Source organism: Oratosquilla oratoria, chromosome 5 (genome assembly GCF_046742065.1).
Source record: "Oratosquilla oratoria isolate Oo_2021 chromosome 5, ASM4674206v1, whole genome shotgun sequence".
Lineage (NCBI taxonomy): Eukaryota > Metazoa > Arthropoda > Malacostraca > Stomatopoda > Squillidae > Oratosquilla > Oratosquilla oratoria.
Genome location: NC_134781.1, coordinates 85,868,759 through 85,894,819, shown reverse-complemented (window position 1 = coordinate 85,894,819; position 26,061 = coordinate 85,868,759). Strand labels below are relative to the sequence as shown.

At 40.9% G+C, this 26,061-nt stretch overlaps 1 protein-coding gene across 1 annotated transcript; it reads right to left on the bottom strand.

The window, feature by feature from the left end:
* Positions 1–11,413: 11,413 nt before the first annotated feature.
* On the bottom strand, positions 11,414–15,061 carry LOC143025635 (uncharacterized). Its single transcript, XM_076185606.1, has 2 exons — positions 14,662–15,061; positions 11,414–11,674 (listed from the first exon to the last, which is right to left on the bottom strand). Exons 1-2 carry the CDS (start codon positions 15,004–15,006, stop codon positions 11,429–11,431), a joined length of 591 nt encoding a protein of 196 aa, XP_076041721.1. The 5' UTR covers positions 15,007–15,061; the 3' UTR covers positions 11,414–11,428.
* Between the last annotated feature and the right edge of the window lie 11,000 nt (positions 15,062–26,061).

Below are 26,061 nucleotides of genomic sequence, written 5' to 3'. Positions count from 1 at the left end.
CTGGATGGGGTCGTTGGTGGTTGTTGTTGTTGTTGTCGTTCCCTAGACTGTCTGTCCGAGCAGTCCCGTCTCCCCAAGGAAGGCCACAGCCGAAACTGGGTTTTCCCACAAATCCTTTATAGAGTATATGTTGTGTTGTTTGCGTGCATGATTGTGTATAATGCAGTCTTCCATTATGTGTTGTATGGTATGGGGTGAAGTGTTACATCCTGGGCAGCTGTTCACAACACGGTCGTCCAGCCTCTTCTGGTAGCTTAGAAGTGCTGGGTGGTGACCGCATCGCAGTCTGGCCAAGTGGACTCTGTCCTTACGTGGGAGAGAGGATTCAGAAGGGTGGATATCAGGGGGTCTGGCATGCAGCAGTGTGTTGTCTTTCAGTGTGTTAATGGAGCGGTGAGTGATATGATTATGAATATGTTTCCGGAGGCTGGTATTTGGTGGTTGTGGAGGAAGAGAAGAGAGCATCTGTGTGTAATAAAGGTCTATGGGTGTAGTTTTAATGTTTCTTGGTGTGTGTGGGTGTTCTGCTATGTAGTGTAGCGGGTGTGATGTGTTTGTGGTGGCTGCAGCAAGTGTTTGTGTGCCTCTCATGTCGAGGTGGTCCTTGACTTTGAGGACTTTTGTTTCATGGTGTAAATGGTCTGTAGGTGATGTATTTGTGCAGCCTGTAATTGTTGTTAGGGCTTTGTTTTGTATGATTTGAAGGGTGTTGTGGTGTGTCTCACTGAGATTAGGAGCCCATGCAGGACTAGCATAATTCATCACTGAGCGTATGCATTGTTTGTATATTGTTATATTAGTTTCTTTGTTTTGTCCAAATGTTGTTCCAGTGATCGACTTAAGTGCGTTAAGTCTAGGTGTGCATTTGTTTTTTATGTTTGTGAGGTGTTGTTTGAAAGACATGGATGTATCGTATGTTACACCAAGAATTTTCGGTGTGTTTGTGTGTGGTATTAGAGTGTTGTTGATGTAGAGATGAGGTATGTATTTGTGTTCTTTTGTCCAGTTGGTGAGAAGTGTTGCTGTAGATTTGGTTGGAGCTATTTTGAGTCTGTTTGTGATGAACCATGTGTTGAGTGTGTCAAGGTAAGGCTGGATTATTTCTGCAGCTTTGTCTGTGTTACGATGTGTGCATGTGATTGTTATGTCGTCTGCGTAGGAAGAGATTTGTATTTCTGAGGTGTCTGGCGTGGGTAAGTCATGCATGTATAGATTAAATAATGTGGGGGATAGAACTGAGCCCTGTGGTACTCCGTTCTTAATGTTTCTGATGTGCGATGATTGGCCATTATATGACACATGAGCATTCCTGCCTGCCAGATAATTGGCCAGCCATCTTTTGGTGTTATTGTGCATGTCTGTGTTATATATTTTATTTGTTAGGTTGTGGCGGGGGATAGCATCAAAAGCTTTACTAATGTCCAATGTTATAAGAAGTGTTCTGTGGTGGGGCCTATCTGAATTGATGCCATCTAAAATTCTTTGTGTGAGGTTTGTCAGAAGAGTGTTTGTGGAGTGTAGTGGCCTAAAACCGTGTTGTGAGTCAGCAAGGGGAATATATGGTGTGACAAGTTTAAGTATTAGGCGTTCAATGACTTTAGAGGGGGTGCAGAGAAGTGTGATTGGGCGGTGCGATGTTGGGATTGTTGGGTCTTTGTTCGGTTTTGGAATGGTGATTATTTTACCATGCTTCCAGATGTCGGGTATAGTGTTGTGTGAATAGCTGTAGTTTGCAATGTTTGTGAGTGCGTGTATACCTTGTGGTCCAATGTGTTTTAGGTGGATGTTGCTTATGTTATCAGGGCCACAGGCAGATGAGTGCTTGAGACTATGCATTATGAGTTTTGTCTGACTGTCTATGAAGGGTGTATAGTCTGAGTCTGTGGGAAAGTCTTTCTTACGTCGAATGGTGCGTCGGTCGTCAGGGTGAGATGTAAGATGGCTCGTCTGTGCAAAATGACGTATGAGTGCGTTTGCTTGTTGTCTGTTTGAGGGTAGATTATCTGTTGTTGTGATTATTGCTGCGTGAGAGCGTGTAGTGTTAGTGTTGGATAGTGTGATGCTGTTGAGTGTTTTGTACAATTTGCTGGTGTTTGTTTTGTGATCAAGTGTGTTGATAAAGTTTTGCCAATTTTGTGTTTTTTGTTCATGTATTTTATTGGCAATCACAGTGTTTAATGTTTGTATTTGGTCTGCTATGTTTTGAGGGATAGGTGTGGGGGTATCGTGTTTAAGTGTGTCACGTTGTCTGATGAGGCCTTGGATTTCTGGTGTGAAGTTGGGGTTGTGTGATTTTCTGTTGCCTCTAGGGATGTATCTCTTGTCTGCGTTTTGTATGATTGTATTAAAAGCGTGCACAGCATTGTTTATGTTTGTGATTGGTGTACTGTTAAGTGTTTCAAAATGTTGTTCTGTCTCTTCATTAAAGGCTTCCCAGTTAGCTCTCTTGTAATTGGTGTAAGTGTGTCTGTGGCCAGCTGGGGTGCATTTTGTTTTGGTGGTGATGATGATTGGAAGGTGGTCAGAACCAAGGGCTCCGACCACTCTCCATGATGTTGTTGGGGTTAGGCAGGGGGAGCAAAAGGTGATATCAGGAGAGGAGGGAGTGTAGAGGGCTTGGTATGGGATATGTGTATGATTATGCGTGTTGTTCATGATAGTCAATGAGTCGAATTGAGTCTGTATATCAAGCCCTCTGTCTGTGTCAGGGTTGTCGACAAACCAGGCAGACGACTTGGCGTTGAAGTCACCACCCATGATCAGGTTGGGGATTGAGGTTAGTTGGCTGAGTTGAGGTCTGAAGGTGTTTGGAACTGTGGGGGATGATTGGGGGGGAATGTACATGTTAACTATTGTTAGTGTTGAATTGTTGCCTGTGCGGATACGAATGGATTGGGTTTCTGTTGTGTTATCTGTGGTAGGGAGGAGAATTTTGGTTGTGGCACTTGTGTCCACAAAACAGATGGAATGGTGGATCAGGGTGATGAGTCCACCGCCATTGCCGTCAGTCCGGTCTTGTCTGATGGTGGTGTAATTATGAAATGATGGTGTTTTGTGTGAGTGTCTTAATTTTGTTTCTTGTAGAATTGCAATGTGTATGTTGTGTTGTTTAAGAAAGTGTTCAAGTTCATGTTTTTTAGTGTTAATACCGTCAATGTTGTGTTGTAATATGTTGATGTTGTGTGTTTTGTATGTGTTGTATGTTGCCGTTTGGGGTTGAGGTTGGGGTGGTAGTGGGGAAGGTGTAGGATCTGGGTCAGAGGGGGGGAAAGGAGAGATCGGGGACAAAGGAAGGGGAGTACTAATCGGGGGTAAGGGCAAAGGGAAATTGGGAGTGGGTAAGGGTGTTGGCTGTGGTTGGGGAGGTGGGATTGGGGTTACTGGAAGGCAGGTAGAACATGTCCAAGTGTTTGTGTATTGGTTTGTGTCAGCAAGTGTTGTACAAGTGAGGTGGGCCCAGTTTTTGCACATATTGCACTGAACTGAGCCCTTTGTCTGTCTGCTCGAAGTAATGGGTTTAGAGCATGTTGGGCATGTGTATTTTGTGGTGGGCCCAGGATTGCTCTCTACATCTCCGGCTAAAAGTAGAAGAAGAGGGGTGATCGCCGGAAAATGACCCCTCAGTGCAGAAAAAACGTAACATTGTGTGTTGGAAAAAAAAGGATTGTGGTACTCCCCCAGGTAGGCGTAGCTCCTCCTTGGGGATCGGTGCCATCTGCGTAGAGCTGATGGCCAGGGGTAGTTGCTGCTGATTGGCCCCCAACTCTTGGGGTTGGGGGGTGGTCCCACGACGTAGACGTTGCAGCTCCAGGACCGGTCGTTGGTGGTAGCTGGGTTGGCTTTCCCCTTCTTAAATCCATACATACATACCCCGATACATATGTATATACATATATATATAAATACATACATACAATGGAACTGCGTGAACAGTGTATTCGACCCGTTTGGGGAATTAATCTTTTCTTTAATTACACGACCTTCAACCGTCTGCAGTGTATCATTTTCCATCAACGTTGTAGTCGCAAATTTAGACTACAACACACGTGTGTATGTTAGTGTGGGTATGCATGCGTGTGTGCACGTGTGTGTATGTGCGTGTGCACATGTGGATGTATATGAGTGCGTATCCACATATCATTCATACATGCAGGCATATATGCATACATACATTCATTACGTATATACATACATACATACATACATACATACGTGTGTGTGTGTGCTTATGTATGTACTGTATGTGTGCATGTGTGTGTGTGTGTGCGCGCGCGCGCGTGTATCTGTGTGTATTCACCTTGGTCTTAGATCACACGCTGGACTCGTGATCAACAGCTATTTCCCTCCCGTAAGAGAGCTCAAAGCTCGTATGACCGATCTGTGGGTAATGCTGTGACCTTACACGCACACACACACCCAACTCCCCACCCACGAGAGTTGGAGTAATGACTCGAAGAGCAGTGACACTAAAACTACTTCAGCCCTGAGCAGGATTCGAACCCGGACCACCGTAGTGGCAGTCGGGGACTCTACCAACCGCGCCACCGAGTCGTGTGTGTGTGTGTGTGTGTGTGTGTGTGTGTGTGTGTGTGTGTGTGCGCGCGTGCGTGCGTGCGTGAATACGTATTCAAATAATTATCATAGACCAGCTGGCGTTTCTCATGAATATGACATTTGAAAACCATGAGAGAAACTGCCAATTGGATCCCACGGAGATGGGAAAAAAAATCTGACGACAGTTGGAAGTAGAAGGGAATTTGACATCAGGTATATATGCGATAAGATTAGTGAATGTAAAAATGAAACTGAAGAATGTAGTATTTTCAGAACATAGGAAAAAAATTGTAAGTCTGAGAATCTCACGCTTTTTATTTTGTTTTCTTTTATTATTATCATTATTTTTTCATCTTTGAGTGGCAGGTGGGAGGGTAACTTCATAAGCATTATTGTGAAGGGCACAATTTCACCGTTTTATTTAATTTCTATTTGTTAATATTTTGATTTTGCTTAGTTTTATTTGTTACTCTATTTTATCATAATCTATTCTATTTTGTGTGAAGGGTGACGTCATCACGCAACCGTCTTTCGTTTGTTGTTAAAAAGATTATTCTTCCATTAATACCCCGTCCATATTTATAAAAATTAATTCTGTCTTGGAGTGCGGTCCAGATTTTTTCGAAATAGGAATGGGGGCGAGGGAAAGGTCTTTACTCTTATGTTGAAAAATAAAGACTTAAAAAGTGCATTGTTCTGACTGCCTCATGGAGATTTTGTTCAGACAAAGGAAACCTTTGCAGCCAAAAAGAGAAACTTATTTCCATTAACAATTTCACTACCGCCAGGTTATTCTTGCAAACTTCCCTGCGCAGCGAAAGGATCGAAAACAACAGAAGGATATGTCGGAAGTAAAAGTTGAATCTTTTAGTGGATTTTTTCCTCGCAGGACTCGGGCAGATACGAGTCTTGTGAATAGAAATGGATAAATACATAATAGATCAATAAATGAATATACCAATAAATACAAAGAAGAAAAGATCCACTGATAGATATCGATTTTGATGACGGCGCTGTAACCATTGTCGTAAATGGCGCACTGACAATGCTAGCATTATTTGACGTCACAACTTCTTCCCTCTCTTCATTGGAATTATGTTGCCTCTACCCATCACGCTGGCGGCAAGCACGTGGCATGGAAAGCACGTTGTCGCCTACATGGCTAGACCTGACGCTTCTGTGACAATGCGACCCTGCTTGACCCGACCTAACCTAATCCAGTGCAATTATGTAATTACGTACCACGGGTCACTACCCGCGCCATATATATATATATATATATATATATAATATATATATATATATATATATATATATATATATATATATATATATATATATATATATATCAACTCCTGGCCGCATGTAGTCATTTCACTCGTACCTTACAATAAAGGAGACGAACTCACCAACTCCCCTTTCTCCTCTCACAGTAGCATCGCTATAACTCTATGCAAAGGAGACGTAAGAGTGAATCAATTTCTTACCACAGAGGAAGCTCATAATGAAAGACTAACCACGACCGACCAACACTGTTTGCCAAGCACTCTAACCTCTACACAATTACTTCTCCGTTTGATTAAAATACACTTTTCGTGAAGGTTACACCCCTCCCTTCTTCTACCTCTCTTAAACATCTCATTTACTACCTCATGACTTGCTCTTAGATCCGATAGTGTCTCTTAAGACAGAAGCGCTGGTTATTGCTTATAGAATAAACACTTAACCTATTCAGCGTATGAGTCAATGAAGATAAAGGAAGAAGTACGTATAATAGATATTGTGTAAAAGGTGTGTAACTACAGAAAAGAAAAAAGTGAAAAGGAGAAAGTATAAGAGAGTACTTCAAGAGAAAGGAGATAAGAGTAGATGAGACAGATTTGCTGATTTGGGAAGTAGAGAAGCAAGAAGAGAAATGTAAGGGGAGAGAGAAAATAAATCATTGACGTCTCCAATAGGTGTGTTGCTATGGACTATAATTTCCCAGCGCTTCTGTCCTTATGGTGGAAAGTGTGTGAAGAGAATGACAAGGGATGTGTAATTTATAAGAGGGACGAGAAAATTAGCCATCAGCCCAGCCCCCTCTCCAATCTTTTGGCTTTGGGGGCTGGATGGGGTCGTTGGTGCTAGCTGGGTTGGCTTTCCCCTTCTTAAATCCATACATACATACCCCGATACATATGTATATACATATATATATAAATACATACATACAATGGAACTGCGTGAACAGTGTATTCGACCCGTTTGGGGAATTAATCTTTTCTTTAATTACACGACCTTCAACCGTCTGCAGTGTATCATTTTCCATCAACGTTGTAGTCGCAAATTTAGACTACAACACACGTGTGTATGTTAGTGTGGGTATGCATGCGTGTGTGCACGTGTGTGTATGTGCGTGTGCACATGTGGATGTATATGAGTGCGTATCCACATATCATTCATACATGCAGGCATATATGCATACATACATTCATTACGTATATACATACATACATACATACATACGTGTGTGTGTGTGCTTATGTATGTACTGTATGTGTGCATGTGTGTGTGTGTGTGTGCGCGCGCGCGTGTATCTGTGTGTATTCACCTTGGTCTTAGATCACACGCTGGACTCGTGATCAACAGCTATTTCCCTCCCGTAAGAGAGCTCAAAGCTCGTATGACCGATCTGTGGGTAATGCTGTGACCTTACACGCACACACACACCCAACTCCCCACCCACGAGAGTTGGAGTAATGACTCGAAGAGCAGTGACACTAAAACTACTTCAGCCCTGAGCAGGATTCGAACCCGGACCACCGTAGTGGCAGTCGGGGACTCTACCAACCGCGCCACCGAGTCGTGTGTGTGTGTATTCATTCATTCACTTGGTCTTTTGGATCACGTGTTGGACTCGTGATCGACAGCTATTTCCCTCCTGGAAGAGAGCTCAGAGCTCGTAGGTCCGATCTATGGGTAATGCTATGACCATGCACACACACACACACCCAACTCCCCGCCCACGAGAGTTGGAGTAACACCCCTCAGCGCTGCGATACTGATATTATTTCAGCCCCGGGCGAGGATCGAACCCGGACCTCCGTAGTGGCAGGCCAGAGCTCTAACCACAGCGCCATGAGAGGTGTGTGTGTGTGTGTGTGTGTGTGTGCGCGTGCGTGCGTGCGTGTATCCATGTGAATACGTATTCAAATAATTATCATAGACCAGCTGGCGTTTCTCATGAATATGACATTTGAAAACCATGAGAGAAACTGCCAATTGGATCCCACGGAGATGGAAAAAAAAAATCTGACGACAGTTGGAAGTAGAAGGGAATTTGACATCAGGTATATGCGATAAGATTAGTGAATGTAAAAATGAAACTGAAGAACGTAGTATTTTCAGAACATAGGAAAAAAATTGTAAGTCTGAGAATCTCACGCTTTTTATTTTGTTTTCTTTTATTATTATTATTATTTTTTCATCTTTGAGTGGCAGGTGGGAGGGTAACTTCATAAGCATTATTGTGAAGGGCATAATTTCACCGTTTTATTTAATTTCTATTTGTTAATATTTTGATTTTGCTTAGTTTTATTTGTTACTCTATTTTATCATAATCTATTCTATTTTGTGTGAAGGGTGACGTCATCACGCAACCGTCTTTCGTTTGTTGTTAAAAAGATTATTCTTCCATTAATACCCCGTCCATCTAAATAAAAAAAAATTAATCGCGTCACTAATTTCAGAATACGGCCAAAAGGGTTACAACCGTCGACCGTGAGCTGTAGGTGTTTTTGTGAAGAATCTTTGTCCAACGACCCGAAGAAGAACTCGAAGAAATCGAAGAAGAAGAAGAAGAAGAAGAAGAAGAAGAAGAAGAAGAAGAAGAAGAAGAAGAAGAAGAAGAAGAAGAAGAAGAAGAACTCGAAGAAGAACTCGAAGAACTCGAAGAAGAGGAAGAAGAAGAACTCGAAGAACTCGAAGAAGAAGAAGAAGTAGAACTCGAAGAAGAAATCGAAAAACTCGAAGAAGAACTCGAAGAACTCGAAAAAGAAGAACTCGAAGAACTCGAAAAAGAAGAACTCGAAGAACTCGAAAAAGAAGAACTCGAAGAACTCGAAAGAGAAGAACTCGAAGAAGAAATCGAAGAAGAAGAACTCGAAGAAGAAGGAGAACTCGAAGAAGAACTCGAAGAACTCGAAGAAGAACTCGAAGAACTCGAAGAAGAACTCGAAGAAGAACGAACTCGAAGAACTCGAAGAAGAACTCGAAGAACTCGAAAAGAACTCGAAGAACTCGAAAAAGAACTCGAAGAACTCGAAGAAGAACTCGAAGAAGAACTCTTTATTTTCCAAAAAAGGGGCGTAGCCCAGGGCGCGCAGCGCCCGCGCCTAAGGCGCAGCGCCGCAGGCCAAGGCCCCCGGCGTAGCTGGGCCGGCGCAGCCGGTGGGCTTGTATTTATAAAAATTAATTCTGTCTTGGAGTGCGGTCCAGATTTTTTCGAAATAGGAATGGGGGCGAGGGAAAGGTCTTTACTCTTATGTTGAAAAATAAAGACTTAAAAAGTGCATTGTTCTGACTGCCTCATGGAGATTTTGTTCAGACAAAGGAAACCTTTGCAGCCAAAAAGAGAAACTTATTTCCATTAACAATTTCACTACCGCCAGGTTATTCTTGCAAACTTCCCTGCGCAGCGAAAGGATCGAAAACAACAGAAGGATATGTCGGAAGTAAAAGTTGAATCTTTTAGTGGATTTTTTCCTCGCAGGACTCGGGCAGATACGAGTCTTGTGAATAGAAATGGATAAATACATAATAGATCAATAAATGAATATACCAATAAATACACAAATAATAAATAAACAAATAAGTAAATCAATTACATAAAAAATCTATTTTAGCATAAAGCTCGTTCGTTCTTGCTTTGTCCCTCGCCTTTGCTTGGGGCTCGGAGCCCCTGAACAAGCACAATAGCGGCGCCCCTCAACAAGCACCATAGCAGAGCCCCTATGGCTGGCCAAGAGTCGAGGTAAAACGCACCCCGCTTGAGGATTCAGGGGTGGTTAGGCAAGACGAGTGAAGGTTGTGTTAGGTTAAGGTGAAAGAATTCGATATATATATATATATATATATATATATATATATATATATATATATATATATATATATATATTTTTTTCTGATTTGAACAGAAAATAGTGGTTTCCCATAGAAACAAATGCCAGGTTTGTTCAAATTAGCAAGAAAAATGTCAGAAAAATATGTTAAATTTTGCCATGGAATCATTAATAATGACCACCGCTCCCTGAACGACATTTCCTCAACAGCCGTCTGACTTTATAAATCACTTTATAACACACCCTAGCCTCCATTTTGATAACCATCCTTTGCCTTGGAGAAAAATACACGAATGTATGATGGAAGCAAATTTCTGTGCTATGTAAGTTAGACCCAAACGTAATCTATTTATTACAATATACATCGGAATACATCGTAATACCATATCAACAGTAGATATTTTGGCCCATCATGAGGCTACATACAACAGAAAATAATGACAAATACAGGGAACTTACGAAAAAAATAAGATTACGTGTTTGAATAAAGAAGTTTACAAACTTACATGAGAGCACCTCTGCAGGATGTTTGTCGCAACCGTCAGCTATATACATACAGTAATCACTTCCACCTACTTCTGTTGCCCCAGATCTCTCTTGCAGGAGACCCCATGGCCTCCAAGTATCCGGCAACGGCCATCGGATGGGCTCATGGGTCATTCAGGGAAAAAATATTGGGTTGTTGTCTAAGGATTGTAAGTATTCGATGTCTTTTAAGTGGCTGCATCTAGGGCAGTTTGATTTTGTAATAAGGACTATTCTGTGTTGATACTGCCTTAAGAGCCGGATGGTGTCCTGAACGCAAGTGTTGTTCGTATCTTCAGAGTTTTTTTTTTTTTTTTTGTGGGGTTGGTAATGTATCGAGTTTGGTGGTCTGTCTTGAATACCTTGTTTATTGGTCTGCGTATGAATGTGAGGGGATGGAGAGGGGGGGTCGCCGAATTTATGAAGCGGCCATGCTGTGGATGTGCTGTGTCTTGCGACACTGCTTCTGACCCAGGGCAGTGGACAGGATGCAGGGATGACCCGTCATCCGGGAGGTGCCAAGATGGGAGGGAGGGAGGAGGGTGGAAGGGAGTGGAATATATAGGAAATGGAATGGGTGGGAGTGGTTTCTATGCCTTTTTCTTTTTGGCTACCACCCGTGTAAGGGGAAAAAGCCTTTGGTATATGTAAGTATGTATGAATGTATTTTTGTGCCGATGTATTGTGTGGAACAAATGTTAGGTTAATGTATATGTTTGAGTATTGTTTTTTCTTCAGCTGGTAGTGCTTGTGTGGTACACTGTGATGGGTGAATGGGATTGAGGGTTCTAGCATAGAACTATGTCCCTATCATTTTTATATGTCTTATGGGGAGAATTCTAGTTTCTAAATGTAGGTGTCCTATTGAGGTGGCTTTGGTGCATCCTGTTAATTTCTCAGTGTTATTTTATATAGTTTGTAAAGTGTCTATGTTTGGTTGATTTTTGGGAACCAAGTTGTGAAAGCGTAGTTGAAGGTATTTTCTTTATGAAGTGACTGAAGACAGTAATTAGTTTTTCTTCCATTGCCCGAAGCCTAAAATTAATCGAGATGGATTTGAGCAGGTTTGTTTTGTTGTTGATTTTCACTGTCAGATCTTTGACGTATGGACTCAGGTCATGCGGGTATAAAGATGAGATATAGAATTTTAGGGTTCTTTTTCACTAGAAGAGTTTGGCCGTTATATTTCACTGTAGGGGTGTTTGTTATGGTTGTCTGGAGTGAGCAGTGTTCCTAGTGATTTTTTTCTATTCATATAGGTAATTTATTCGATTTACATGAATAATTCCTGATGACTGATTAATAGAGAAATACTTTAAACACCTTGTCATTACCATTACCTTTTGATAATCCGAAGTATCTTCGTGGAAGCAGGGAGCGATCAGATCCTGTGGATCGGGCACGATCTGGGACAAGCTATCGATGTCGACTTGGGTATTACGGAAGTCGAGGGTGGTAAGACCGCCCTCAGGAAACACGATCAAGTCTGCATCCTGAAGAATCAGAACAAATCGTCATCAAACTTTACAAAGAAATCCGACCTCAAGCAATAAATATCCCGCCCAGTGGTTTCCAAGTTCGACAGTTGAAGTACCTTAGTTGTACATGTGAATTTAATCGCCTTCCGGCTGTAGAGCCGCATTTAAACTGTCAGGCTTATGACTGAAATTCTTTTAAGTCAACTAAAAAACAGTCAAGTTTCGATCAATTAATTAATTTGTCATACATTTGTCGGAGGGCTCGTCTGAATAGACTCGGTGAACGCTGACAACTGAGCGCTGTTGGGGAATGGTCAGGTTTAGTCGTACATGCAAGAGTTCAAGTCACAGTTGCGGAACTTCTTAATTCATTTGTTGGGAGTAAACTACGTACCTTCTGTGAATTTCCAATCAATCAATCCATCCTGCAACAGCCTCTGGGCAGAATCAAAAGATGGTGAAGTTAATTGTTCAGCATATTTGCCATAAACGTATGTTTTTGTTGAAAATATGTAAAATTAAGAATTATATTATCTACCTTTTGCTGATGTTAAAAAATTGAGTCTGAATTGTGTGATTATATGGCAACTAGATTTGCACATAATGGCAAAAACGACCTTTAAGTAAAAATTATTTCACCAAACTTTATATTCATTCAATACACTTAGTAACCATGTAGTGAGCGCTGAAACTATCAATTGTTTTAAGAAACGATTAGACAACTTTATGGATGGGGATGACAGGTGGTAATGGATACGGAGCTGCCCAGTGTAGGCCTTATTGTCTCTTGCAGTCTCCATTCATATGTTATGTTCTTATGTTAATTTGACGTGACACAAATCACACTTACAATACTCTTTGATTTAACCCTTCCAGTGTGATATTTTTTGATATTTGAAAAGTCCCTCCAAATACTTAAAAGATAGCAAGATACCTATTCCCAGCAATTTCGGTTGACACGTGAGAAACTTTATACATCAAAAAATATCCGATTCTGGTACGCCAAACCCTGATTTACGACGATTTGAATCTGTGGCCAGGCTTAGTCTGTGTTGCAACCCTCTTGATGTCGGATAGCGTGCGGAGCTCAAGCGTGATCAGGACAACTTAATTATATATTAGATAACCCACATTCTGTTACCTGTATGGATATTACGACACTGCACAGATGTACTTAACAAGCCTCCCAATTCCTAGGTTCACCCACCACCAAAGGCGCAAATCATGCAATGGATTGCTGATATTAGTCATAACTACATCTACAGACATGAAGAAGACGTTGGGGGAAGGGAAATGGCTGACAAGCTTATTTGTTTAAATGCACATAGGGTAAGAATTAAAGAAATTAGCATCAGCGGGTAAAGTGTTAACATGATTCAATACTCCAAAAGAAAATAAGTGTAAAAGATAATCAGCTTTCCAAATGGGGGCTTGGACAAACGACAGATTGTCTACCGAGCTAATGCGCGCCTGGAGACCAGGGGCCGTATACACAAAACTTGTTAGCACTAACAAATAGCTGTTAAGGGTAACAAATTCCTGTTAAGGCTAACATTTAGCTGTTAAGCACTAACAGTGATACAGAAAACTTGTTAGGGCCTTAAAAGTACTGTTAAGATAAAAGTGCTGAGGAGGACTATTAAGCTCTTAACAAGTTCCTGTTAGTAAAGAAGATGGCGGAGCAACAACAACTAAAAAGATGACTGCGAGTTTATCGACAGCGACGGGACATATTTAACGAGTACAATGATGACGAACTCATCAAACGCTTCAGAATGAACCGTGCTGGTATAATAAAAATGGCTGATTTAGTGAGGGACAAACTTCAATCCCGAACAGAACGGAATCGACCACTGAGTCCTGAGACGAAGGTGGCAATTACCCTATGATATTTAGCCACAGGTAAAATGCAGCAGTGACGAATTTGGGACCTCGCAAGCATCAATCAGCCGTGTCATTACTCAAACAATTGATGCACTATCAGAACCAAATATTGTAACTCAGTTTGTAAAATTCCTATTGACTCGCCAAGAAGTGCAAGTAAAACAAGCAGAGTTCATGGAAAACTGTAGGTTTCCCGGTGTTGTGGGTACCATAGATGGCACAAACATTAGAATTGGGGCTCCAAGTGTCGATGAACATTTATATGTAAACAGAAAACAATACCATAGCATCAACGTGCTTTGTCATGCCTCCCTCTTATCCTTGTGGTTTAAACTTGGCTTGAATCGCCCATTTATTATTATTTTTTCTCCATAATCACGTTGATCAAGAGGAGCGTTTCCTCTTGTGACCAGTTTGGCTTCCTTTTCTTTTTCTGTGTTTCTTCTGCCATGTCTATGTCCTCTGAAATTATTGTTGAGTCTTCTGTCGGAAGATTTGTCTGTGGCACGGCCGCCCGTACAATGCGCCTTCGTCCAAAAATATCTGTCGTTGGTTAATAAGTACTTCTAAAAACCTATACATACGATATCTATGTGCTATCATGATACTTTATTAATAAATTCTGAACAACTGCATTAATAACACAGTTTTATGTGTGCAATTTTTGATAATACGTCCATTTACATGTTCATAAGCTGCTAACTTCAGCGCTGTTTAGCGGTACTTGACAAACAACTGTTTGCTAGCTAACAGTTGTTAGTTAAGCATTGGTGTATAACTTTTAGTGGTTTTCTGTTAGCTAGCAGAGATTGTTAAGGCTAACAAAAAAGTTTTGTGTATACGGCCCCAGACTGATTTGAATGCTGGGACAGGATATTATGGTAATAAACTCTCGTGTTACACAAAACTGCCAATACAAAAAACAAACATGTGCGCACGCACGGATAAACACACACACACACGCACACAAATAAATAAACATATAACTCTAGCCAACATTATAAACTAATTCATAGCAAGGTTTGACGAATAGAAGAGAGACGGGACTCCAACCTTTATGCACTGCGACTATGTAAACACACACACACACACACACACACCAGTTCTTTCAGTCCTACCTTGAATTTAGCTTCGATGGTAAACTCTTCAAATATCTTCGCATTTTCCAGAATAATGTGAAGGCCACCTAGTTCCCAGTTGCTGTAGGGTTCATATTCCACCACAGCCGCCGTGTAGGTTACAGGTGTCTTTCGTGGAATTCCTTCCTCCTCGCTGCTCACAACAGAAACCTCATCTTTTCTGTCGTCTTCGAACCCTTTCTCAGATTCATTGGATCCTGTTTTGGTATAGCCGAGACTTCCTGGTTGTATTGACTCTTCAGAAATGTCTTCTTCGCTGATCGCCGATCCAAAGAGCAGCACTGTTGCGAATATCAGTACGATTCTTTTCCTGGAGTTCTTCATGGTTAGCACGAAAGATGGCTACACCACGACTACCAAGTTGAACACAGCTGACCGTATTTAAAGAAACATAACACTTATGATAAGTTATCGTGTTTCCTACCAAAATACGAGATAAGACGGGTTCTTTTCTTTTCGCTCGAGTTGCTGTGCGATATTTGGGAGCTTCTGTAACCTTATCTGCAAAAAATAATGATAAAACTACAAACGTGGATATTTTCAACTTGATGCAAGATCTCGTCCTAATATGGTATTGTAAACAATGTGTTACTATATCCTACTTGCATTTCATCAGTATCGGTCTAGTTAGTCGAGGGTGTTTATCGTTCGATTAAAAGTCGTGTTTTTTATAAGAAGTTGTGGAAGTATGATAAGTATTAATAACTATTGATATTTCGTTGTCCAATATTTGGTGTAACGTCATTGTTGCTAGGGGATAGATGGGGGTGTATGTAATTACAATGTTTATCGTTCGGTTAAAAGTCGTGCTTTTTTAAGTTGTGGAAGTATGATTAATAAGTATTGATATTTCATAGCCCAATATTTGGCGTATCGTCATTATTGCTTGAGGGATTAGATGAGGGTTTAGGTAATTACGGGAGGTTGTGCAAGTTTAACATTCTAGTAGTGGTTCTCCGAGGGGAACTTCGCATTGACCGGTTGGAGGGTCGTTTTCTTGTTACGATATGGCCATGTGCGAGACGAAAAAGTTTCGTCCTTAAGTTGAGTTTACTGGCAAAACCTTCAATTTTCTTTCCTACTAACAACTACTTCATTCTTTCAACTACTGGAAAGTCTTCTAGCGATGCTGATCTTTAGAAGCTCTAATTCACAACCTTCACGGCAGGCGGTGTAAGTTCGATGGTTGCCCTGAGATAGGATTAAGGAGTAACAAAGCTAGGCAAAACCCCACACGACTGAGCATCCCTATTCAGGACCCACGCTCCTCATCCCATATGACGAAGGAGCTAGAAAGTGTCCTAAATATAACCTTCCTAACCATATCCTGGCTGGAAAGGTTACCCAAAATGCGGAATGAATGATAATAACCAATTAATAACAAGGAATTAACAACAGCCCTCCTAATGCCAATGTTTATGTTGCACAACCGCCACCATCCCGTAACATTTCCCTGTGATCAAAGCGAAGAGGCATCCCCCAAATTAGAGTAGAATCTACACTGGTGACACCGAAACAATCGCCCATATTTTCCACAGACCACCGCAGTGACTGCAACCCCGACCTCAATGAGAGATATTGCATTCCCAATCCTGACCAGCCCTACTAACCAACAACTTGTCATACCGAGGCATAGTTTACCTAGATTTGGAGTACCTAAGCTTCTTAAGTCTTGAAATATATCAATAATGAATCAACAATAATAATAAAAGGATGACAAATCTGAAGACAAATGCGGACCCCTCGCCCCGGCGATGTGGCTTCAAGGAGATACCTCAATAGAACAAAATCAAGTGCTCAATAGTAAAGTTTTAACAACCTTGACAGACACCTTAACCCAAACAATACCACACAGAACATTTGACATAGTGTTGCGGGGTGGGGCGGGTGTGCTACTGAGGAACTTTGGATTTTGAGAGGTCTGTTGCTCCCTCTCTGTTGAAGTTATTGCTTATTATCATCATGCATGTTACACATAGGCGACCTTGCTGGGGATGGTTTCCCGGCCAGGTTAGGTAAAGAAAGTCCATATTTAAGTTTTGTTTTTCTAACCTCCCTGTATTGGGCGAGCCAAGTGGATCCTGTATATGGCTGCTCAGATGTGTAAGGGTGCCATCGAGCTGTGCTACTCTCTAGTTCCACCACAGGGTACCCACTGGGTCTACAACTCTCTACAGTGTGGGTTGGGACCAAGAGATCCCAGAGATCACCATCTCCTACCCCTAATGTGTCACCTTCGCTAGAGCCTGTTTCTTAGTTAGAAGAAGTTCATTATTGCTCATGGGATAAAAGCTTTATCGACTCCTTATGTGGTCAGTCAGCCTCGATCGCTTCCTCTCAGCATCAATTCCCAGATGGGAGTCAACCTAGGGGCACTGCCCGGAGGTAGTGAGGCAGTAGTTGGTCCTTCAGTCTACTTTTGAAACCCTCTTCGAAATCTTGCCGACCTCCTCTTGGTCAGGGAACCAGACGGAGAAGGACCTCGAAACCGGATTCATATCAAGTACAGAAAACCTTACCCTCTGGTTTCACTTGAACAGTTTGGCATTTTCTTTGGGCGGTAGGGTTGTATGTGCTGGGGTAGGTGAGGTGAGGTGGAGAGGTTTGTAAGCGGTGCTTGGGATGGTGGGGTGTGTGGAGGTTATATGGGAGATTCTTGTTCTCCAATAGAGGGGTCGTGTGGTCAGTTCAGAGTTTTTGTGGCATAGTTGAGGGGAAAATTGGGGTTTCTGTAGGGCGTTCTTGTATCTCTTGGTGTAATCACTTGGGTGGAATGATTGGGGATGGGATTCGTCTGGTGAAATGTAGTGCTTCCGTGAATGTGACTTGAGGTCCAATCATACTTGCTTACCTTCACGTTTGAGCTTCTTCAAAGTTGATGCATTCGAGATCTCTCGAGATAAAAAATAAAAATGAAATTACTCTGCAACATTAAGATGTTGCAGGGGTGATTTTGATTGCGATTGATACATTTGGCTGGGTTTGAGCATTGTGCCATGTGTGGGGACTGAACACTGTTGTTGTTATTGTGAGGCAGCAATTGTTTTTTCTTCAGCCCGCTTTCAAATCTTACTGCAAAATATTGCTTTACTTTTCTTAGAAGACAAGATGGAGAGGGCTGCAAGACCACAAAATATGATTTATGGCAAACAGGGAAAACCTTATCCTTAAGTGGGGGACTGAATCCATGGAGCACTGAGGTTGTGGGGGCATAAATTGATTTTCCTCTTTCAAATGTCCAATCTCAAGATCTTACCCAAGACTTTTCCATTAGAGGGTGAAGTGGCATAGAATTGTAAATCTTCAAAATGAGATTCATGGCAGGCACTAGGCATCGGGTTAAGAATACCTTTGCACCCCCACCCTTTCTTCTTTTCTATCCCCTTTAAATTCTCTTTTCCCTGCCTGGCAAACTTCTTGTGTATCCAATGTCACTTTTAGGAAATTCCATCCACATCATTCTTGCTCATGCTCTCAAAGTTCACTTAATCCAATCCTGCCTTTCATTCATTTTGTTAGTCTTTCCTCACTTGTCCTTCTCATACATCCAGACCACCTCAGCACTCTTTGATCAATGCTATCCAACAGCTCTTTCAACTTGCTCTCTGCTTCACACTGAAATAAAACAAAACATGATAAGTCAGATATTCATATCCTTCAGATGACCCTACTATTTGAAGTGTCTGCAGAATTTTTCAATTAATTTTTACCAAATTATGGTAAGAATAATATACATAAACCCAACCCTTGAAGAGGTGATGCAAGTCTTCTGCAAAAGTGGCCAGGGCAACAGACTGACTGATAATCACCCTTCACCCATCCCACATCCATTTGTTGCCCCTTGTGTCCCATACATGGAAATATGGGAAGAATAAATTAAGAATTGGGAAAAAAAATAATAAAAAATAAAAGAATAAAATAAAATAAAAATAAAAAGCGAAAGGCAGAGGTGTATGGAGTGAACTTGAAGACCAGGAATAGGATGTGAAGGGGGCCTTAATTACAAGGGGAATGTCTGTTGTGCAGGGAAGGGAGAGGGCAAGGGATACAAATGGAGTGGTAAATGGCTGGGAACCTGATGTGGCCAGAGGGATTTTTATTTCTTTTCTTTTTTCCTGCTCTCCAAATTCTCAAGTGGGTGAGTGGGAAGAGGGTCACCATGTCATGAAGCAGTGGGGTTAGACCAACTTCAGCAGCTGTCAAGCCTTACAGTAGAGGTACCGTGTCTTCTTGCAGTATTTATGATCCAAGCAGTAGGCTGGGGGACTAGGATGACCCTTCATTCACAAGGACCTAAGATAAAAGACTAAAAATGGGTGTGGGATGGGTGAAGCGTGGTCATATGCCTTGACTTGGCTACTTACCTTATGATAGAGAAAGGGTCTTCTGGTATGTGGATCAAAGGCTTTAACAGGGGTGATGCAAACAAGGTCATCATATGAAAACAACAGGGCAGGACTCGCAGTAATGGTTATAAACTGGACAAATTTAGATTTAAGAAGGAAATAGGCAAGAATTGGTTTACTAATAGGGTGGTTGACGAATGGAATAAACTTAGTGACCATGTAGTAAGCGCTGAAACTATCAGTTGCTTTGAGAAACGATTATACAACTTTATGGATGAGGATGACAGGTGGTGATGGAGACAGAGCTGCCTAGTGTAGGCCTTATGGTTTCTTGCAGTCTCCTTGATTCTTATGTTCTTCTATGAATTTTTACCCACTGAGTCAGTCAATGTGTTGCCCCAAATCTCTCCTGTAGGAGGCCTACAGCTCCCAGGTAACTGAAAACAGCTACAGTGAGTCCTCCTTATACGGTATTTCTTTATCCGATAAATTCACAGTTACGGTGTTTGGTACTTACCACCCTCAATTCTATTTATGGTAAGAAAAATTCACAGATACGGTATCCGCTAGATATTTTGAAGAGGAAAGAGCAGGGAGAAGGTACATCTGCCATATCCTATTATTACATGTTATAATGGGTTCAGTATACGGCAATTTCAATTTGGGGTAAGGTTTTCAGGAACGCATATGTACTGTACAACAAGGACCTACTGTACCTGATCTGTCCACTAGTCACACAAGGAAGAGCTATAGTGTTTTCTGGTAAAGTGAGAATGAGGCAGTGTAAGAGTCAAGTGTTCCATGTCTTCTGTGTGGTGACTACATCAAGGCCAACTGGAGCCTATGGCTAGGTATATCCTGTATCAGTACCTTTCCAATTCTGGGTGAGTGTTTAATGCAGTTATGCAGTGGTTTTTGTCAAAAGAGAGATTTCAGAGTTGGGTTGATGTCAGAAGTCAGGTGGCACATGGAATTTGAGGATCAGTCTTGGAGTTTTCATTTTGTGATCCACCAAGTTGTGTTGTACACACACAATCATTTTGCACATATTCCATTGCAAAGGAAAGGAGTAGCATGGCAACAGGAGATCCTTTGGTCCATAACTAGGTTGGATAAAAAAAAAAAAAAAAAAAAAAAAAAAAAAAAAAATAATAATAATAATAAAATAAATATATATAAATAAAAAAGTAATAATGATAAGTAAATAAACAAAAGATAATATAAATAATAGTAAATAGAATAAATATAAAAGTGGGTAGTTAAATAATAAACCAGTAAATAGTAAATAATAATACAGATAAATAATAATAAATGATAATTAAAGAAATAACAATAAATAAATATAAAATAAATGGCAGGCACTACAGCATCTTGCTTAGGTGTTTATCGAACAAATCTTAAAGCTTTGAACTGAACTACATTGCACTGCCTCTGCAGGAAGTTTATTCCATTCATTAACTACATGGGTGCCAAAGTTGTTTCTAACCACTTCCAAATTAAATCTATTTCCTAACAGTTTGAAACCATTACTTCTTGTTGAATTCTCATTGAGAAAATTTTGTCACTTTTGATGTCAATTCCCTTTAGAATCTTAAAGACCTGTATCAAATCACCTCCAAGTCTCTGCTTTTTTAGTGAAAATTGATTCATATATTTTAGTCGATTTTTGTACGATCTATTTTTGATATATGGAATAATTTTTGTGACTCTCTATTGTACTTTTTCCAATCTGTCAGTGTCTTTAATGAGATTCGGTGACCATACGGAAACAGCATATTCCAAATGTGGACGAACTAGCAAATTATATAGCTTGTTAATGAGAGATGGACTTTTGAAGTCAAAAGATTGTCCAATCAGTCCTAGAATCTTATTTGCTTTCTCAGAGTCTATACACTGCTTAGAAGATTTGAGATCGGCACTGATAATTATGCAGAGATCCTTTTTCACTATCCACTTTTGTTAACGAATTTCCAAACAACTTCTTGTAATCATACTTACTGTTATTTTGACCTATGTACATAACCTTGCATTTACGTGTGTTAAATTTCATTGCTTATATCAGTGTATGGGAAAAAGAAACAAGATCTATCTGTATATACCAAGGACTTTTTTTTTTTTCCTTTACCAGGGAGGTAACCAAGTCAAGGGCATACAACCACTCCCACCCACCACCCTTTCCTCCTTCATGGATGATGGGTCATCTCTGTATCTTCCCTACTGCCCTGGGTCAGAAACAATGCAACATAACACAGCAAGGCTTCTTCACTTGATCAGCAACCCGTGCCTCTCCGTCCCCACACATAAAAAGAAAAGACCCGTCGAGATATTGGATGCATATTATTGTTTGGTAAGATCTGCTTGGCAGCAAGCAGCTGATACTTTAGGGTCTACATGGGGCACCCCCATGGACCAGAGCCACACATAATTTTGTCTGTGATAGAGGAATCTATTCATAGAGAAATGTTACTACTTTAATGTACTGTGACCGTCCCTCTGTTATGCTGCCCCCCACCCCCACTCTTATTCTTGTACTATTTCTCTGAATATATATTTTCATTTTCTCCTAAAACACCACCCTCTCCCACATGGCAGGGGGAAGAAAGAATACTGCCACAGAGGTTTCCTGCAACAAGAAGAAGAAGAAGAAGAAGAAGAAAAAAAAATGCAGCTTAAACAGGACAGAGGGATGGGACTAGGCACCCTGCTCTCTCTGTAATCCTAATGGGTACATTCCTGCAAGAAACCAATGTATGAATATATATACATGTGTGTGTATATACATATATACCAAGGGCTTCCCCCTTATAGGGGAGGTATCCAGTCAAGGCATGTACCCACTCATTGTTTCCCTCTCAGCTCCTCATGGATGAGGGAACATCCCTGTCTCCTGCCCACTGTCCAGGTCAGAAGCAATACAGCACAACACAGTACTACTTCATTTACACAGCAACCCTCTCTCTCCATCCCTGCTTTACATGCTCTTTTCTTCTTTCTTCATTCATCTTTTCCATGTGCCTAAACCATCCCAATAATCTTTCATCAGCCCTAACTTCCAGCTCTCTTTCCACCCCCACTCTCCTCATTTCCCACTCTATCCAACCTTGTAACCCCAACCATACTTCTCAGCCACTCCATCTCAAACACATTTAAACTTCTCTCTGCCTCTCTTAAATTCCAAGTCTCTATCCAATAGTGTTGTAGGCACAATCACCCCTTCATATAATATCCTCTTTGCATCCGATCCTGGGTGCCTATTTCCCGAAACACTATTCACTCTCCCCCCAAAACATTTACTTGCTTCCCTCACTCTACAGTTTACCTCCACTCTCACTCCATTTCCTGCCACATGTGACCCCAAATACTTAAAACTATCCAATCCCTCCAGCCTCTCACTTCCAACTCGCCACCACCTACTGCCCTTGCACATCTCACCTTAATTTTACCCACATTTACCTCTTTCTTCTATCACATAAGAATGAAGGAGACTGCAAGAGACCATGAGGCCTACACAAGGCAGCTCCATATCCATCACCACATGTCATCCCCATCCATAAAGTTGTCTAACAGTTTCTTAAAACAACTGATAGTTTCAGCGCTCACTACATGGTTACTAAGTCTATTCCATTCATTGACCACCCTATTAGTGAACCAATTCTTGCCTATTTACTTCTTAAATCTAAATTTGTCCAGTTTAAATCCATTACCGCAAATCCTGCTTTGTTTTAATATAATGACCTTGTTTAAGCCTTTGATCCACTTGAACACCTCTATTAGATCACCCCGCACTCTGTGTCTTTCCACATAACTTCCCAAACTGCCTTAATCACTCCTATAACCCTGCCACAAGTGGAGTGTCATCTCCAAACAACTGGATCACTTCCCACTTTCCTCCACAATCTCTAACCATCTCCAATCCACTACCCATCACCCTCGGACTTACTTCCTGTACCACCTCATCCATGGACACATTGAACAGCCATGGCTACATGATACAGCCTTGATGCAGTCCCACCATCTCACCACTTGCGCTCATCATTTCCAATCTTGATACAAGCTCTACTAATCTTGTAAAAACTTTTGACTGCCCTTAATAGCTTTTCCCAATCCCATGCCTCCTATCATGGCATAAGCCTTCTCCAAATCCATAACACCCCCTGAAGAAAGAAAGAAAGAAAGAAAAAAATCTTGCAAATGTCTTATATAAATATTTTATCCACAAATCCCCTACTTTTATTAAACCCATACTGTTCCTCGTCAATTATTCCCTCTATTCCTCTCCTATCAAAACCTTTCCAATTGCACTCAACAAACTGATCCCTCTAAAACTACAATTACATTTGTCCCCTCTCTTTGCAAAGTGGAACAATACAAACATTCTTCAAGTCTCCCAACTTTTTCCCCTTCCTTAGACCCACATTAAACAAGTTCACTAGCCAACCCACTGTAACCATACATCCTTTATTTATACTTCACATAACATTAACCCAGGTGCTTTACCAGCTCTCACCATTTTCAAAGCTCCTTGTACATCATCCTTTACTGCATTTCTTTTGTTTTCCTTTCCCATCATGGCCATTTTCTTAGCTCATCCCACTGAAGGAAAAAAAAAATGTATACCCACACACACTCACATCTATATACATAAACCAAGGGTCTCTTCACCCTCACAAGGGAGGTATCAAGCCACTCCTATTGTTTCCCTCTCAGCTCCTCGTGGATGATGGACTTGGAAAGGGTTTTAGATGTTGGCATGTATTCAGATGACCTTCACACTATACGCATGTTCCACAAACATAAGATATTCATCTGTCATTACTCCAAGGATGACCTTCTCCCATTCACTTTAGATAATGTTTGGTATTCCAAATTGGCCTATGCCCAATGGCTCTTAATCATTTGTATCTCTCATGATGGAAAGGTGTAACCAACTCTCTCAATCATTCTTGTATGGTGTTGAAATCTTGAAGGATATGTCTATATCTCTCTCTCTCTCTTTTCCCTTCTTTTCTCCTTATCTTACAACAAAATATATCTTACAATAAAACTTTCTATTATCAACAAATAGATACATGTCTGGTTTTACATAAGCAGGCAGGTCATTAATATATAAAAAAAAAAAAAACACTGGACCAACATCACTTCCTTGTGGATTTCTCCACCTTCAGAGCATTCCCCTCGCTTTGACTCATTGCCTCCTTTCCATCAGGAATAAAACCATACACCTGAAGAGTCGTGTGTGTGTGTGTGTGTGTGTGTGTGTGTGTGTGTGTGTGTGTGTGTGTGTGTGTGTGTGCGCGCGCGCGCGCCGGTCGAAGAACGAGCATGGATGAATATATAATCAGTGCACGTAACTCACCTAGCAATCACTCTTCCTAGGCGATCAAAGACGACGTTGGTGTTATGATAATAACTTTCATTCGTTTTCGCTTTTTGTCCATTATCTTCTTCATTTCCACCTTCCTCTTTATTCGTGATACCAAAAACATCTTTCTGCCGTTTCCAGTGTTCCTCTTGATGTTGGTCTCCTCCTTTTTGCTGCTCATGAGGATGGTTAAACTCGTCATCGATCACACCAGACCCTTCATCGATCACTGTGGTTGGTCGTGTGTCTGATGGTGGAGCGCCGCTCGGTGGTATGTCAATAGAGGCCGGAATCTTTTCTATGAGGTTTACGGCCATGTATATTTCCAAGGTCGCGGCAGCGCAGCTGAGGACTTTCAGGGTGCTCGGACAAAAGGTCCCCGGACAAAAGGTCCCCGGACAAAAGGTCCTGAAATCTGCACCCCTGGGACAAAATGTCCCCAACGGCCTAGGTGGGTGGTCAAAATGTCCCCAATTTTTTTTTCTAAAAATTTGTCAGATGTGTTTTACTTTATTCCTTTATGTTTTTTGGTGAATATTTGGTTTTTAACAATAGGCATACAATATAAGTTCAATAAAGCATAATATTATTGTGTGCTGTAATTGTACTCATAATTTGCGGAATGAACATTTAAAAAAATGGTCTGAAAAGTGGCTAATGAAATTTAACAAGTAAATGCAAGGTAATGCACATAGGTAAAAATAACAATAAGTACGATTACAAGTTATTTTGGAAATTCGTTAACAAAAGTGAGTGGTGAATTTTTGGTTTTTAACTTGATTTTTTAATTTTTTTATAGGCATATAATAAAAGTTCAATAAAGCATAATTGTGTGCTGTAATTGCACTCATAATTTGCGGAATGAAGATTTAAATAAATTACAGCAATGGTCTGAAAAGTGGCTAATGAAATTTAACAAGTAAATGCAAGGTAATGCACATAAGTAAAAATAACAGTAAGTACGATTACAAGTTATTTTGGAAATTCGAACAAAAGTGAGTATTGAAAAAGATCTCGGCGTATAAGATATTTAATAAAATATCAAATATTATTGTACTTTGTGTTTATATATAGAGATTCTCCTGAATTTAAGGGTTGTTATAAAACCACAATTAACTATGTCCCAAAATGCATAAACAGTTGATAAAAATCAATATTTGTTGAAAAAAATGGGGACCTTTTGTCCTAAATATCGGGGACATTTTGTCCTAGGGGTGCAGATTTCGGGACCTTTTGTCCGGGGACCTTTTGTCCGGGGACGTTTTGTCCTACATTCCTTTCAGGGCCTACGGTGAAAAAAAGAAGAAAAGATCCACTGATAGATATCGATTTTGATGACGGCGCTGTAACCATTGTCGTAAATGGCGCACTGACAATGCTAGCATTATTTGACGTCACAACTTCTTCCCTCTCTTCATTGGAATTATGTTGCCTCTACCCATCACGCTGGCGGCAAGCACGTGGCATGGAAAGCACGTTGTCGCCTACATGGCTAGACCTGACGCTCCTTTGACAATGCGACCCTGCTTGACCCGACCTAACCTAATCCAGTGCAATTATGTAATTACGTACCACGGGTCACTACCCGCGCCATATATATATATATATGTATATATATATATATATATATATATATATATATATAAATATATATATATATATATATATATA

Coding starts and splice junctions, on each gene's coding strand:
- LOC143025635 (XM_076185606.1), bottom strand. CDS start 15,006: ATGAAGAACTCCAGGAAAAGAATCGTACTGATATTCGCAACAGTGCTG. Junction 11,675..14,661: donor CCATCGAAGCTAAATTCAAG/GTAGGACTGAAA, acceptor CTGATTCTTCAG/GATGCAGACTTGATCGTGTT.